The sequence below is a fragment of the Crinia signifera genome, chromosome 3 (assembly GCF_055691185.1).
Source record: "Crinia signifera chromosome 3, ASM5569118v1, whole genome shotgun sequence".
In the NCBI taxonomy this organism is placed as follows: domain Eukaryota; kingdom Metazoa; phylum Chordata; class Amphibia; order Anura; family Myobatrachidae; genus Crinia; species Crinia signifera.
This window is the reverse complement of record NC_139219.1, coordinates 209144314-209159684: the sequence shown is the minus strand read 5'-3', so window position 1 is coordinate 209159684 and position 15371 is coordinate 209144314. Positions and strand designations below refer to the sequence as shown.

Sequence of the window (15371 nt, the reverse complement as noted above, 5' to 3'; positions counted from 1 at the left end):
CAGTGCAGATTTTGTTGAAGGGGAGTGGCAGAGTTAGAATTAGACAATCTATTATCTTCTAGAAGTGCTAAATATAAGTAGATTCTGATTGGTTGCCCATAGCAGCAGCATCCCGTGTGAATTAGAACTCCCATCATCTCTATGTTTCATCAGGAATGCACACCACATTGTCAATACAGCGTTCTCAAGAAATTACAACTGCAATTATGTACGGACAAGGGGCCTGATTCAGACCTGATCCTTAAGCTGTGTATACTTGCAGCCTTGCGAACAGGTCAGCGCCACCCATGCATCCCCTCCCTAGAATGCAAAGGAATGTGTATGAGAGCACATCCCCTTGCATAGGGTTGAAAGGGAGAGAAAACAATCGATGGTCACCAATTATCAAATGATTTTTCTCCCCTTCCAAAATAAAAGTCAGTCTAAATGGACTTATTTCCACCGCTAAATGCCATGCCTGCATTCCCATGGGAATGTCCAGCATTTTCATGGGGACGCACATAAAAAGCTGGACGTTCCCCTGATCCCCTGATACTTAATATTTGTGGCTAACCCGAATTAGCTGCAAATATTACATAGAAAATGGGCCACTTAGAGCAGTGGTTCCCAAACTGTGCGCCGCGGCTCCCTGGGCAGGGGTGCCACGTCCAAGGCCAGTGTCATAGAGACAGCGGGGAGTGAGCGCTGTGAGGCGGGGGGGGATTGATTGAGCGCTGGGAGCGGGCAGGAGTGAGCGCTGGGAGGGGGTGGGGTTGAGCCCTGGGAGGCAGTGGGGATTAAGTGCTGGGAGGGGGACAGGTTTGAGCGGCGGGGAGTGAGCGCTTGGAGGGGTGTGAGCAGCTGGAGGTAGCGGGGGTGAGCGCCGGGAGGCATCGGGAAGTGAGCACTGGGCAGGTGCGCAGAGTGAGCAACTGGAAGGGGCGGGGGGTGAGAGTGGGATGAGTCAGAGTCAGCCGGAGTCATTCGATGGTGACTGATTTTCACCCTACAAACATGTTCACAAGCTGTGCACAGGGGAGGGGAATGGAGTTTAGCGAGACACTCGCAGCCCAGCAAGCAGGTCTGAGTCAGGTCCTTAGTAGACCTTGGGCTGATTTTTTTTTTTTTATTGGCTCCGTCCTGGTGACCAGGAATGTACTGCATACAGTACATAGCATTGTTTTTGACCTAACTAACTAAAAAAAGGGACAGTTCGGTAATTATTTTGGCTTAAGGGTGCCTTGAAAAAGTCATGGAGACCCAAAGGGTGCCTTGGACTGAAAAAGTTTGGGAACCACTGCCTTAGCCCTAAGTCTAATTGTGTGGAATGGATGTGGTTTATTCTTTTCCTGTTGCTCTGTAAAACCTCTGCAATTAATCGAGTCTGGCTCTGCAAAAAATGATCATACAAATGCCTATATAGTAACCACAGCGACACTAATTTAGTGCAGACTTTATTTTTTTGCTGTGTCATGATGACAGTATATATTCTACAGCGAGCCTGGTGCAGTGGCAAACATCAATGAAAGCTCATTTGTGGATAAGCAGCGTTCTTGTCAATCAAAATGTCCTCATATATTTACGCTTTGAAATTTAGTAACGGACAAGGTTATATGTTAAGAAATGTCATATTTCAAAATCATTTGATAATTTTAATAGTGCAACAAAACAGGTAAAAGTCCTAAAAGAAAAAGATCAAATGTTTCATAGCAGAATAATGGCCTCTTCCCAGGCGTGGACTGGTAACATAGAGAAAAATACCAGCAAGTGGCTATGGGGGGTATGCAATCTGGGATCATGGCTGTCGATCCCCGCCCACAGCCGTGATCCTGGCCCATTTGCGGTCAGATCGACCGCATAAGACAGACGAGATTCAATGGGCGCAAAGGGGGCGTGGCCGCGAAAAATTGTCGATCTGCGGCCCAGATAACGACAATCCACGGCCGTTATCGGCAGAACGGGCCCGACAGCTTCTGAAGTCGGGCCCGTTCTGCCGTGATCCCGCATCAATACTGTCGTTAATGACAGCATTGAATAGGGAGCCGCCGCTATTTCCCACGTCGGAAATAGCGACGGCACATTGCAAACCTATTTCTGCTTGAGGGGGGGTGGGCCCTCCGGGGGACACACATTATATATATAATTTTATATATTATATATATACTGAAAGGGTTAACAGGGTAGCCTCTGGGAGACCCTGCTCACAATGGCGTAACTATCGCCCCGCAGTCTCCCTGCTCTCCCGGCTCCTTCTGCAATAAAAAATGTGAAACACAGAAAATGGCTGCCTCCATAATGCTGACGGAGGCCTCCTCTAGCATCCTTAAAAAACGGTCTGCTATACGGGGGCAGCCCTTTTCTGAGTGACAAGTTTTTTATGACAGCAGGAGCCAGGAGAGCAGGGAGACGGAGAGCCGAAGCGCAGACTGATTCGCTGGCGGAAGGTCCCGGGGCAGATTCAGCGGCACTATGTGGAGGGGTAAGGGGGTTGGGGAGGTCAAGGTGGGGAGGTTGTGGTCGTGCTGGGGGGGGGGGGGGGGGCGCAAAAGATTTGTGGCAGGGGGGAGATTTTTTCATAGTTACGCCACTGCCTGCTCATATCACTGTGTTGAGTGTCAAAGTCTTAACCACCTAGGTTTTACACCGATAGGACATATCAACACAAGCATAAATACAGGGGTCAGAAACGCATGTCAGAACTTTTTAAACAGCCATAGACCTTAAAGTGGGCTCTAAAGTGAAACAAGGCCACAGAAGCATTTTATTCTTTGCTGCTAGAAATGCAATCTTGGGGCCTGATACTGACTTGATCGCAGAGCAAAATTGTTCTCAAAATAGGCACAACCATATGTACTGTAGGTGGGGCAGAGAGAAATTTGAGTGGGGTGTGTTGAAACTGAAATTTAAATTGCAATGTACAAATAAAGCAGCCAGTATTTACCATGCACAGAAACAAAATAACTCACCTAAATCTAACTGTCTCTACACATGTTACATCTGCTCCACCTGCAGTGCAGCATGGTTTTCCCCATTTTAAGAACCAATTTGTCCTAGGATCAGGTCTGCTGCCAGCCCCAGAGCATTACAATCTTAAATGAAGGTATCCCAGCCTGCTCATGCCTCAGTGCAATAAGGTATGGATCATTGGATAGACATGAACTAGGTTGACATGCAGGAAGGTCGACTGGGTAATTAGGTCAACACAAGGATTAGGTCGAAATGGGTCGTTTAAAAAAAAAAATCCCAAATGTCGACACAGTCGACATGGACACTGAAACGTAGCACCGCGTTCCCTCACATGGCTCGCAGCTGTGCTCGGTACACTATTTTATTCTCCCAGCTCGCCCTAGTGGATAGTAGGGCATGAAATACTGCCTGTCGCACATGTCGGCTCAAATAAAGTGAAAAAACCTCATACATATTGACCTTCCCCATGTTGACCTAATGCTTGTGTTGACCTAACCCATACCTCCCAACTTCTGTGCTGATGAAATAGCGTCCGAAAAGGGGGCGGGGTGTATGCAAATGAGGGTGCGGCTTATGCTAATTAGCAGCAACCTCATTTTCATATGAGAATAGACGCTGTGCGCATGCGCACAGCGTCTATTCTATTAGATTGGGGGGTCTCCAAACTGCCACCCCCCGCAGCGGGACAATGCCTGCCGCGGGTGGGACAGCGGGACAGGACCCGAAAATTGGGACTGTCCCACTGTAATCGTGACAGTTGGGAGGTATGCTAATCCATTTCAATCTTCAGTCATGTCAACCTTCCTGCTTGTCGACCTAGTGACCGTATACCATGCAATATGACGTAAAAATGGTGTAAATACAAGTGAGGTAGCTTATATGAAAGGTTGACCACTATTGGTCGACACATGAAAAGGGTCAACATTAAGTTTTTTTTTTAACCAATTCATTCAAAACAGGTGTTTTTTATTCTTTACGTTCCCATTAGGCATACCTTATGCATTTTTAACTTTTTCATGTATTGACTGTCAACTAATATAGTGGTTGACCCATTGACTGTTGACCTAGACACTGTCGACCTCATGACCCATGCCTCAAAGAAGCAAAGCAAACTAATGTGTTTTCTGGGGCACACTTATCACTTATCAGGAGACAGGCTGTTATCTTCATAATGTAACCTTTATTAAAGTTGAGTAAAGTTGGCTTTGTATGAATAAATGACTTTCGGCATTCTAGCTTGATCACAAAGTGAGTGCTTGTTGTTAGTTATCCAGGTAAAGTAAATCATAGAACAGGTAATTCACCAATTTACACCAATCCCTGGGTGAGGCTCAATGGCGAAATTGAAATGGATCTTTCCCATCAACAATATCACAATAAAGATGAATTATTCATCTTGGAGTGATAAATATGGTCTCCCGAACATATCCCAACAACACAACCCGCACCTATTACAGTGACCCTGTATTATCAGACATGGCAGCGGTAATCAGCGGTATTCTTAGTACCCTCTCAGAGGGGTAAATTTACGAAGATGGGAGTTTTATTAAAGATGGGATGTTGCCCATAGCAACGTCTTATTCATCACCTTCTAGAAGAAGAGAATAGATAGAATCTGATTGGTTGCCATGGTACAATGCAAAAAAAAGGGGTGTTGGTGATTGGTGGTTTTGTTTTTTGTCAAATCTTTGGGGGAATTCAGTTACTCACAGTTTTTGTGGGTTTTTTACACCTAAAAAATTGCCCGTTAAGGTCCCTGACCTACAGTATGTGTTTCTGTGGCTGCAATCATGAGACTTTTTTTTTTTTTTGGGTGGGGGGTTGTATCTGCCTGTCTCGGTTGGTTAACAAAAAGAAAATCCCACATGAGTAAATAGCCCTGGGCAGGTCAATTAACCACAGGCCATTACCATAGCATATTACCATAAGTGAGCATCTCCCAAACCTTTTATCATTAACACTTGAATGTTATAGTCAGTTAAGGGGCATACTGAGGGTGCAATTCCTGCTATGGTATTTCCCCTTGAAGTGCATGGAGGCGATTTTGGCTACATGCACTTGCCATATTGACTATGTGCTATTTGGCCTATGGCCTAATACATTACAAGGGACATAGAGCCTGATTCAGACCTGTTAGCAAGGCTGCACTTTTTGCAGTTGGACATGTGAAGCGAGGGGTAGATTTGGGGGAATTATTGTGTGCACAGGGTAAGTACTGTCTGCTATATTCTTACACTGCAATTTACATTTCAGTTTGAACACAGCCCACCCAAATCTCTCTCTGCACATGTTACATCTGCCCACCTGCAGTGCAGCATGGTTTTGTCCATCTGCAAAATGTGAAGCATTGCCAACAGGTTTGAATCAGGCCAATAGTCAAATACACCTTGCCTGCTCTCTTTCCTTGAGATGCTGACCTCACTGGGATGCGCATCAGTATCGCAGCTATAGACTAACTTTTTATACAATTGTGACTATATCCCGCCATGTGTATGCACCTTTAACTACTTTTCATATCTCCCTTCCATGAAAGGGTATTAAAAGGTACGGACTAAGCTTTATATTAAGCTGGCCATACACTTAAAAGATTTATCCCCTTTTTCACTGGATTCCAACAGATCGGGCCAAGAAAATCCGGTGAAAAGTGCCTAAATTGTATGTGCCTAACTCCAATTACGATCCACGGTTCCCAGCGCATCAGATCGGGATAACGTAAGTGCTGCACGTAAGATTTGTAGATTTGTCGGATACGGCAGCACTTGCTAAAGGACTGCATACGATGTATGCTGCCTGGCACCCTGACAGCCAGTTGCCAAGGTATTGCATGTGAAGCTGTACCCAACACCTCGGTTTGGGGCCTCTAGGCTGCAACCATTTGCTTAATATAAAATAATGTACATATATTCATATTACCCATAAAAGGTGTTAATCTGCTTTGACAGATCTGACCCGCTGTGCACCTCCTTAGAATTACTGTTCAAGTAACATAGGGAATTTTGGTAATAAATGCTGAAATGACAAATTAAAATGGTGGCACTTGTTTCAAGTAATAGTGGATTTACTGCCCTTTGTCCTCCAGCTTTTGAGTGGAGCACCTCAAGGCCATTCTAGAGCCCCTTGTTTTCACTATCAGAAAACAAATATAGCTTTCACTATTATTTTTTATCAACTTTTGATTTACTAGGAGCTACATGAGGGGGGCTGCAATGCCATACAGTGACAGGAACACATACATTACTACAATCTCTGCTCATGCTCCTATTTTCTCTATGACAGCAACTGTTCTATCATGCTTACACTGCACAAACACAAGCTGTCATCTAATAGCTGTGTACCAAGCCATTAGACTAATGGTGCGTACACGCGCATAGATTTGGCAAAAGATCTTGGCATTCCCGACGGATTGAAACTACCAATCGCTCAAATCAATTTGTGTATATGAACGATATATCGGACGATGCATGTACCCGCCGGTCGTTGGTAGAGGTCGCTGATCTTTCCTGCATGCAGAAAGATCAGCGACCAATCGTGTATGTACGGTGAACGATTTGGTAAGGCTGATTGACTGGCTCCCTCCACCATCGTTAAAGATCAATCGTTCATGTGTAATCGTTTGCTCAATCGTTCATCATTTGACACCAAATCGTTTGTGCAGGAATTCAGAAGAAATTGTTAAAGACATTGAATCGTTGCCCAAATCTATCCGTGTGTATGCACCTTAAGTAGTGGAGGCAGATTTTCTGGCTATAGATTATTACCTGGGTGGACGTGTAGATAAATTACCCACAGTTCTTAGATAAGGTGTGCCCAAATGAAGAGGAGACTTTTGCTGAAGTGGTGTGGTATATGATCGCAGTGGGTAAATGTGTTTGCCGATAGATGGCGTGGCGTGTTTCCCAGTTGCGCATGTGTAGTGAATGGCTTTTCCACAGTTTCTTCCAATTCTTGCACGGTCAGATGCATGATGGATTTCTCCAGATCAGCGCAAAGAGCAAATTTCTTTACGCAGAAGGCGAGCATGCTTCAATAATTTATCACAGCATGGGCGGTGTACGGAGAGCAGTGTCTCACACGGTGCACCATATTCTGGTGGTGTCAGCGTTATGAGGCAGGACGCCATGGCCCGGGCAGGCACACGTTGTCACCAACCCTGCCACGATTTTGGCTGTGGAGGATCTCATTCCCAAATGATGCACTGTGCGAGACAATGCTCTCTGAACACCGCTTTCATCCTGTGATAATTGCACTGATCTGGAGGAATCCTCATTATGACCGCATAAAACGATTTTCCAGGAATGGAGGAATAGAGGTAAAGTTGTCCACTACGCGTGCGCAACTGGGATAACACCGCGCCATCTATAAGCACACATTAACCCACTGTGATTAGATACAACGCTGCTACAGCAAACGTCACCTTTTCATTCCAGCACACCTTATACCTAGCCCTATATAGTCCGGCGGCCGGATAGCCTCCTGCCAGTCCTGATTCCGATAGTCAGTATACCGAAATCGGAATTTCGAATATTAATTGCCTGACCATCAGGATCCCGACTTACAGGGCTATTCTCCCTTGTGGGGGTCCACGACCCACATAGAGGGAGAATAGAACCTGTGGTGAGCGCAGTGAAGCACTGAACCTGCAGCGTGGTGAGTGCAGAGAGCCCACAAGGGGCTTCAATGTGCTTGCCCCCCTGTCGGAGTACCAGGAGTCAGGATTCCGATGTCAGTATACGGACCGTCAGACCACTTTACCACACCACATAGTCCATGAGTCGAGTGAGCTCATTTTACATACTGGGCAGTTAGTAAGAAAAAAAAAAGAGGACATATTACTTGGCTGTGCTAGCCATGCAGCAGGAATAAATAAGCACACTGACATTTAACATCATAGGGTAAATTTACTAAGATGGGATGTTGCCCATAGCAACCAGTCAGATTCTACTTCATATTTTTTTTAGCACCTACTAGAAAATATTAGATATAATCTAATTGGCTGCTATGGGAAACATCCCATCGTCAATAGAACTCCCATCTTAGTAAATGTATTCCTGGTGATACAGCACATCTATCTGTGCCAGCCAGCACCCAACAGCAAGAATATAACATTGTGCAATTTCTGAAAGAAGGATCTGTACAGAATTAAATATTCTGTAGCAAATGTAGTATTGGAGCAAGAATCTGCATTACATTAAATTGTATGTAAGAGGTAGAGATAACCCTGTAGCTGGGAATATGAACACCCTGAAGGTGCCCATACAACGGTGCGATTTGGCTTTTTATTCCACTTGATTCCAATGCATTGGGCTGAGAAATTGGGTGAAGAGTGGCCAAATGGCATTAGTTTGACATCCAGTTCTGTGGTTTGGGTCAGAGGTCAGACATGCTGCACATAAGATAAATCGGATGTGCAGCCATCAGTGCACATCGCGGGTTCATTTTAGCACCTGCAATGTATTGCATCCAATTTCTGAACTCCCCCAGCAGCTCCCTGGGAGTCCTTTTACATGGGATATATCCCATGTAAAAATTACGCATCAAGTGCCAATTCGTATGTAAGCACTCCAGTGGAGCTCCCGAGGCAAGTTCAAGGGAAATCTGGTCTGACCTGTGACACAGATAAGTCTGACCAGTGTATGACCACTTATTTGTGAAATCTGTTGTACTGAGTAGTAGTGCTGGTGGAAAAAAATTATACAAATAATAACACAGGCTGGCAGGTATGTGGTACAGTTTCTTGACCAATATTACACGTGCGTGTGTTTGTGATAGAAAAACAACTAGCATGATTGGACACACTAGATCACATGAGCATGCATTATTTCCAAAGGATCGCTCACCTGTCAGAGTAACTGCATGCCTGAACTACTTCCAACTCTCAAAGACCTCATCACAGAGCCACAGCTATGTCACTCAATAACTGTAAACACTAATGCCATTAACAGAGGGTTCACTCTTGGAGAAGAATCATATCCCTACGCTTCTACTAGCAGGTAATAGGGCAGGGATGTGCTTGTTTTCTGTGAGTAGTGTATTTTGCTACGTTACGACGTGGCAAAGAGACCTGAAATAGTTGACTAGATCCACCCACTGCACAACCACATGTACACATCCGTTTGCATCCCTGCACAAGTATTCGGGAGGTGGGGGAGCGTACCTTCGGCAGGGCAGTGCTAAACTGCTCACTAGGCTGCGAAACATGCAACCTAGCGAGCAGGTCTGAAATGAGCCCTTAGCCTCTACCACCTCTGACAATAGCCTATTCCACTCATTCACTACCCTTTCTGTGAAGTAATTTCCCCGGAACCTACCTCCCTCCGGATTCAGTATGAAATCCCGGCAGTTGGGATCCCGGCGTTCAAAATCCCGACCGCCGAAATCCCGACAAGGGGGGGACGTGGATGGCCCCCCCCTTGCTGGCTCGCTGCGCTCGCCACACAACGGGCCCGGTGCCTCGCTACGCTCGGCACGCTAATTTACTCTCCCTCCAGGGGTGTCGTGGACACCCACGGAGGGAGAAAGTGTCGGGATTTCGGCGGTCGGGATTTCGGCGGTCGGGATTCCGGCGTCGGGATTCTTAACGCCGGGATCCCGCCCGCTGGGATTTTAACTGCATCCCCTCCCTCCAGTATCAGCACATGCCCTCCAGTTCTAACATACCTCTTCCTTGAAGAATGTTTCCATCCTTCATCTTACAAGAAACTCTTCTTCTGGTTATGACGGCATCTCATAGCAATATTAGAACATCTTTGGCGGTCCTAGCACTTCATCATACACTTTTCTTCTATGATATACTTGAAGTTGCATCTTTCATCTCATCCTCTATATTGGTAAAAATGGTGTTGCTCCTGATGCAGAGAACAAATACACTGATCAAACTAGAGGTCAATATCCCTGCTCAATATTTATTTAAAAAAATACAACAAAATCTCAGCTATAAGATAAGGCCCTTTACTCCCTTTGCTGATACTAATGGGTAACTGCTTTCCAAACTCGGTCCTCATGGAACCTTAACAGTGCAAGTTTTAAAGGCAAGTTAGTACCATCTGTAGTGTTAAGTTGAGTCTACATCGGCTGTACAATTGAATGCCCAATGTACCATGGGCACGTCGGCGGGTGTGTACCCCTGATATATTTGTGAACTATAGGCAGGCACAGGCAGATTGCGTTGGCCCTACAGATATATTGGCGCACATATAGTGGCTGACATCACAACTGGACGGGCACATGTAAATGTGCAACCAGTTGTAACATCAAGCACAACACAGCGGGTTGATGATCAGTAAATGTGTGTGCACTCACTGATCATCAGATCGGCCGTGAGCCCAATCCACGACCTGTCAGTCTAGTCTTTACCCAGCATTAATCACCGGACGTACCTGTGCTCCTGCTAGTTGATCTGGAAAACATGCACAGTTAGGGCTATTTCACACTGTCCGGCTCCTGCCGGACGGCGAAATCCCACACGGCCAGGAAGCTGTGCCGTGCACAGTAGTTGTGAATGGACACTATTGTGTCCATTCACACGGGATGGCCACGGCTTGGACGTCCGGTTGCAGCCGGATCCCGCCACTGGAAGGGTCGGCTGCCGGGCTGTGGCCATCCCCTCCATGAGAAACTGATATGTGCAGCATGGCTTCCGTGCGGGTTTTCGCCGCCCGGCAGGAGCCAGAATGTGTGAAACCGCCCTTAGGGTTCCTAGAAGTACAAGTATTGACTTGTGTACAGAATTGAATAAACGGATTTGGGATCAGGACAATTTTGTGTATTGCAGAAATGGGGTTTACCCACATACAGTATATTATATAAGTACAACACCATAATATTAACTTTTGAACACATTGTGAAAAAAAAATTAAAAAAATAAGTGATACAAAAAATTCTGTGGAAGGACATCAGAGAATTGTAAAGCTATTCCTATTATACAGTATTTACCAAATTGATAGTGGATGTTTTAAGCTGCAGGTCTTTTCAGAGCATTGAACCAAGGGAGTTATTCAGATTGGATTGCATAAGCATTCCAACCCGCAGTTGTTTGATTATCGGGAAATTGAGCATGTACAGGACACTTAATTCACATGTGCAAAATAGGTCCTGCAATTGCATCTCAGAAATGCGAACACCTCTTTCTGATTGACAGGCAGAAGTAGCCACAGGAAAGGAAGAGGGCGAAGGCAGCTGGCATTTGGTAAAAAGTTCCCAGGAGTGGTGAGGTCAAGGACTGCATCACATACACAGTTTCTTGGGCTTGTGAAGCTCCCTGCGACTGATAGTATATGTAAGGTCAGACTTTCTTAGGCTTGGCAGATGTTCGATATCCATCCTGAACTATGATTGCATCGCAGTTCTAGCAATTGCAAATGCAGAAGGGAGGTGGTGTGCACTTCTCCTAAGGATCGCATATACTAAGCTGCTGTGAGCAGCTTAACGTATATGATCCATGCTAAATGAAGGGTATCCGGACTATTTGTAGACAACAAGTAGATAGACAGCCATTAGGTCGACACCATTAGTTCGACAACTCAATAGGTCGACATGCTTTTAGGTCGACATACCATTAGGTCGACATGTCATTAGGTCGACATACCATTAGGTCGACATGTCATTAGGTCGACATGTCATTAGGTCGACATGTCATTAGGTCGACACTGCCATTAGGTCGACAGTCAAAAGGTCGACATGGGTTTTTTCACTGTTTTTTGACCCGACATGTGCCGACAGGTGGTATTTCATGCCCTACTATCCACTAGGGCGTGGTGGGAGAATAAAATAGTGTGCCCGAAGCATTGCGAGCGAAGCGAGCGATGCGAGGGGCTGCGGTTCACTTCAAACTGTGTCCATGTCGACTGTGTCGACATTTCAGCCAAAAATAGTGAAAAAAACCATGTCGACCTTTTGACTGTCGACCTAGACACTGACGACCTAATGGCAGTGTCGACCTAATGACATGTCGACCTAATGGTATGTCGACCTAATGGTATGTCGACCTAATGACATGTCGACCTAATGACATGTCGACCTAATGACATGTCGACCTAAAAGCATGTCAACCTATTGAGTTGTCGAACTAATGGTGTCGACCTAATGGCTGTCTATCTACTTGTTGTCTACAAATGGTCCCACATCCAAATGAAGGGCCCTTATTGGATCATATATCATCTGCAAGACATGAGTAATTTTGACCTTACGCAGGCTTATAGTCGCAGGTAGTATTGCGATGCCCAGGAAACTCATTGCAATGCGTTCCTTGGCTTTGCCACAGCTGGAATACAGGGGCAACATGCCTTCGTCTTCTCCAATTGACAGCTGCCTTTGCACCTCCCTGAGAATGCCACTGCCTGTGAATCGTGAAGAGGCATTCGCAATACAATCGCACATAAGCAGAATGGATCCTCACGTGCAGTTTTAAGATTATTGGGAAACTGTGGGTCGGAACGCTTATACGATTAAAACTGAATAAGGGCCAATGTTTCCATTTCTTTTTTTTATATTTTATATGAAGAATATACAAAAGTGTAAGTTTGGTGGTGTTTACATCAGTGAAAGGTACTAAGGGCCCGATTCAGACCTGTGCATTGGCTGAGTATTTTCACTGCATAACGAGCAGGTAAACACCACCCCACCAAACCCTCCCCCATCCCCTCGCATGCGACAGACAAAGGAAAAAAGAGCTACAAGCACCCAGCCGCCACTGGCCAGATCCCAGCAGTCTGGACCCCAGACCCGCCACCCCCCTCACAACAGAAAATGTAGGGACTAGGCCGCTGTGAAAGGGGCAAACCCGGGAATGTCCCTGCATGAGCACTGGACTGTATTCCCAGGTAAGTCCCTGCATTTTCTGGTGTGATTGAAAGGGGTATTAAACTCTAGATCTTAACACCTGGGCCATAATAAAACAATGAAATCACCCCCTGGTGGGAAGTCAATTGTTTTTCCTAATAGTTTCACCTGGGTATGGGTAAAATCCGGAATCGGATAAGACACCGGAATGCCGGGCTGGACATCAAACTCTGCTTTCCGGAGCTTGTAGTATCCGGTCCGGGGGTGTCCTGTCCAGGGGTGCTCCATCTGATGAGGCTGCTCTCACACCTGTCACCTGGGAGAGGAGAGGGGGGAGAATACAGCCTCACCGCATGGTCCGGGGGTGTAATAAAAACTGGAACGTTCCAGACCACACGGGGAGGCTGTAATCTCCCCTTCCCCATGTCCCTGGTGTGAGCAATCACAGGCATTCCCCCGGACAAGACACCCCCCGCATGGGACACCCCTCGGACCAGACACTATAAGCTCCGGAATGCAGAGTTTGATGTCTGGTCCGGCGTTCCGGTGTCTTATCCGGGTCCGGTTTTTACTTAGTCCCGTTTCACCTTTTCTATTTTCTTGGTGCAGAGATACTGTATACACTAGGAGCGACCCTATGGCTCTGGGCTGGGGATGCATATACAACCTGAAACCAGCAATTATTTTAATTACAGATTACCTTGAAAATCCACAATAGAAAAAAAAAACTTTATATAAACAAAACAAAATATAAGTTACAATTGAATAAAGTAATTCCTCCGCAAGTTGTATGACGGGTCCTGCGGCATTGTATGATTAATATAGGATCGCATACAGGAGATTGCATGAGGATATAGGATAGACATCTACCCCCTGATGTTGCTACTGAGGGAAATCTATGTAGAATATAATGACATCTACCTCAGCAACCAAGACAGCCGTTATTACGAGTAATATGGAAGGAGTATACAGCACAGTAGAACACCAAACGTGACAGAAGGAAGAATATAGGCCAGGAGACGATGTGTGTGTTTGGCGTATTCGGGACAGCAGAGGGCGCAAAACGAAGCAGCATGATGCAGCCAGCCCGCGCCCGGGCCGAGACACGTGGTGCTTGAGCGCGCGGCCCCGACGCAGAACAGGGAGGAGGTGCGGCCAGTGCGTGAACCAATGTGTTTGCAGGATCAGTGTGTCGTCGTTCCAGTAAATGTGCACTCCCCAATACGGTAAGGGGTGTTTTGCATTCACCAATAGTGTGAGTACAGATTTGCATAGTCGCTGCAATGCTGATAATCTGTATTTCAGGAAAGAATATTCATTAAAAAGCATAAATCCAGAACTAATTACGATGTGAGCGTTATTGTATCTACAGTGGGAGCACTGCGGAATCTCAAGATAGTTAGCACTAATAAGTCACTATGAGTTACGAACATCAAATTTATAGGAGACATATATACAAGCAGCGAACACTATGCTTCTGGATGTGAGGGCGATCTGGCTGCGACATCTGTCACCCCATTGATCGCTAGGGTTGATTCGGCTGATCTGGCTGGCTAGGCGGGTGTCCCCTTCCTCCCTCACCGCTTCACATGCGTCCCTCCCGAAGCTGCGCGCTCGGTCGAAGAGGATGGCCTTCCCCGGTAGAAGCACCGATCTTCGGTCAAGGGTATACGAGTAGCTGCGCTCCCCTGCTAGATCCTCCAAACAAGCACCAAGGTCCCATTGTAGGAGAGAAACGTAGGGTAGCTCCAAGCTCCAAGTCTTCAAGACACATCCAAGTTAGGCGCTGCATGTGGCAGTATGCCTTAGCTTTTGTGTTTTATTATTACCTTGGTTTTATTTTAGTATTCTTTTACTATTGATTTCAATTTGATTGCTTACTAGGGATGGCCATCGACGCATCTTCCATCGATGTTTATCCCGGATCCATTGATGGCTATAAACTATTCTATCAGCAGCCATCGATGGTTCCCACCATCGTCTACTTGCGCATGTGCAGAGGAAGAACAGGGCGGTCGCCTCCGCCAGGAGGTGCACGCATGCATCTGACACGCTGGATAATAAGGTTTCTTCTACACATGCGCGCGCACCTTATTATCCAGGGCGTCAGGTATAGTTCTATCGTGCATGCGCGCACCTCCCGGCGGCGACGGCTCTTCCTCTGCGCATGCTCCTGGCTCCTGCTCCGGAGTCCATCTCACTCTGAACTTGTCTTGATTCCGGGTGAGTGGTGCAACGCCTGCTCACTTCCCCGGGCTGCACTGAGAGACCAGGCAGGCCACAGTGGCGTAACTAAGGCTCCGCAGCCCCAGCAGTCGCGGGGGGGAGCCGGCGCAACAGGGGCGCAGGTGTTGGAGAGGTGCACTCGGCAACCATCTCCATGGCAAGGCAAACCCAGCAGCCTGCATGCTGTTTGCCCCCTGCAGCCACCGTCCCCAGTTATAGGCGGTTCCCAGCGCAATCTAGCCGCAGCGTTGTGGCGCTGTCATCTCTGAGTGACAGCGCCGTTAGCCCCTCAGTGCGCCCTTACCAGCCAATTTAGCGCTGCTTGCTGTTCTACAAAAGCGCTGGTGTAGCCTCGGGAGTCCAGCGATATGTGTCTCCGCAGCGCTGTGGGGTGTCCCAGCGCTGCAGTGTGCCTGTCAGCA

At 46.7% G+C, this 15371-nt stretch overlaps 1 protein-coding gene and 1 long non-coding RNA gene across 8 annotated transcripts in view; one reads left to right on the top strand and one right to left on the bottom strand.

Annotated features, from left to right (window-relative positions):
• LOC146064157 (glutathione S-transferase 3-like) overlaps positions 1-13834 on the bottom strand; it is a 44712-nt gene extending 30878 nt beyond the window's left edge. Inside the window, exons 1-2 of one of the 6 annotated variants that reach the window (XM_083177341.1) lie at positions 13645-13834; positions 9604-9791 (exon numbers count right to left, since the gene is read on the bottom strand). Coding sequence is in view for 1 of the 6 variants with exons in the window: in XM_083177344.1 (XP_083033470.1) it covers positions 9604-9634 (31 nt within the window). In the remaining 5 variants the exon portion in view is untranslated. Of the gene's footprint in view, positions 1-9603; positions 9792-12891; positions 13209-13310; positions 13397-13644 lie in introns of those variants that run through there. The other 5 variants (XM_083177345.1, XM_083177344.1, XM_083177343.1 and 2 more) reach the window with 5 other exon arrangements.
• LOC146064160 (uncharacterized) overlaps positions 1-15371 on the top strand; it is a 103349-nt gene that overhangs the window by 74050 nt on the left and 13928 nt on the right. The window lies entirely within an intron of this gene.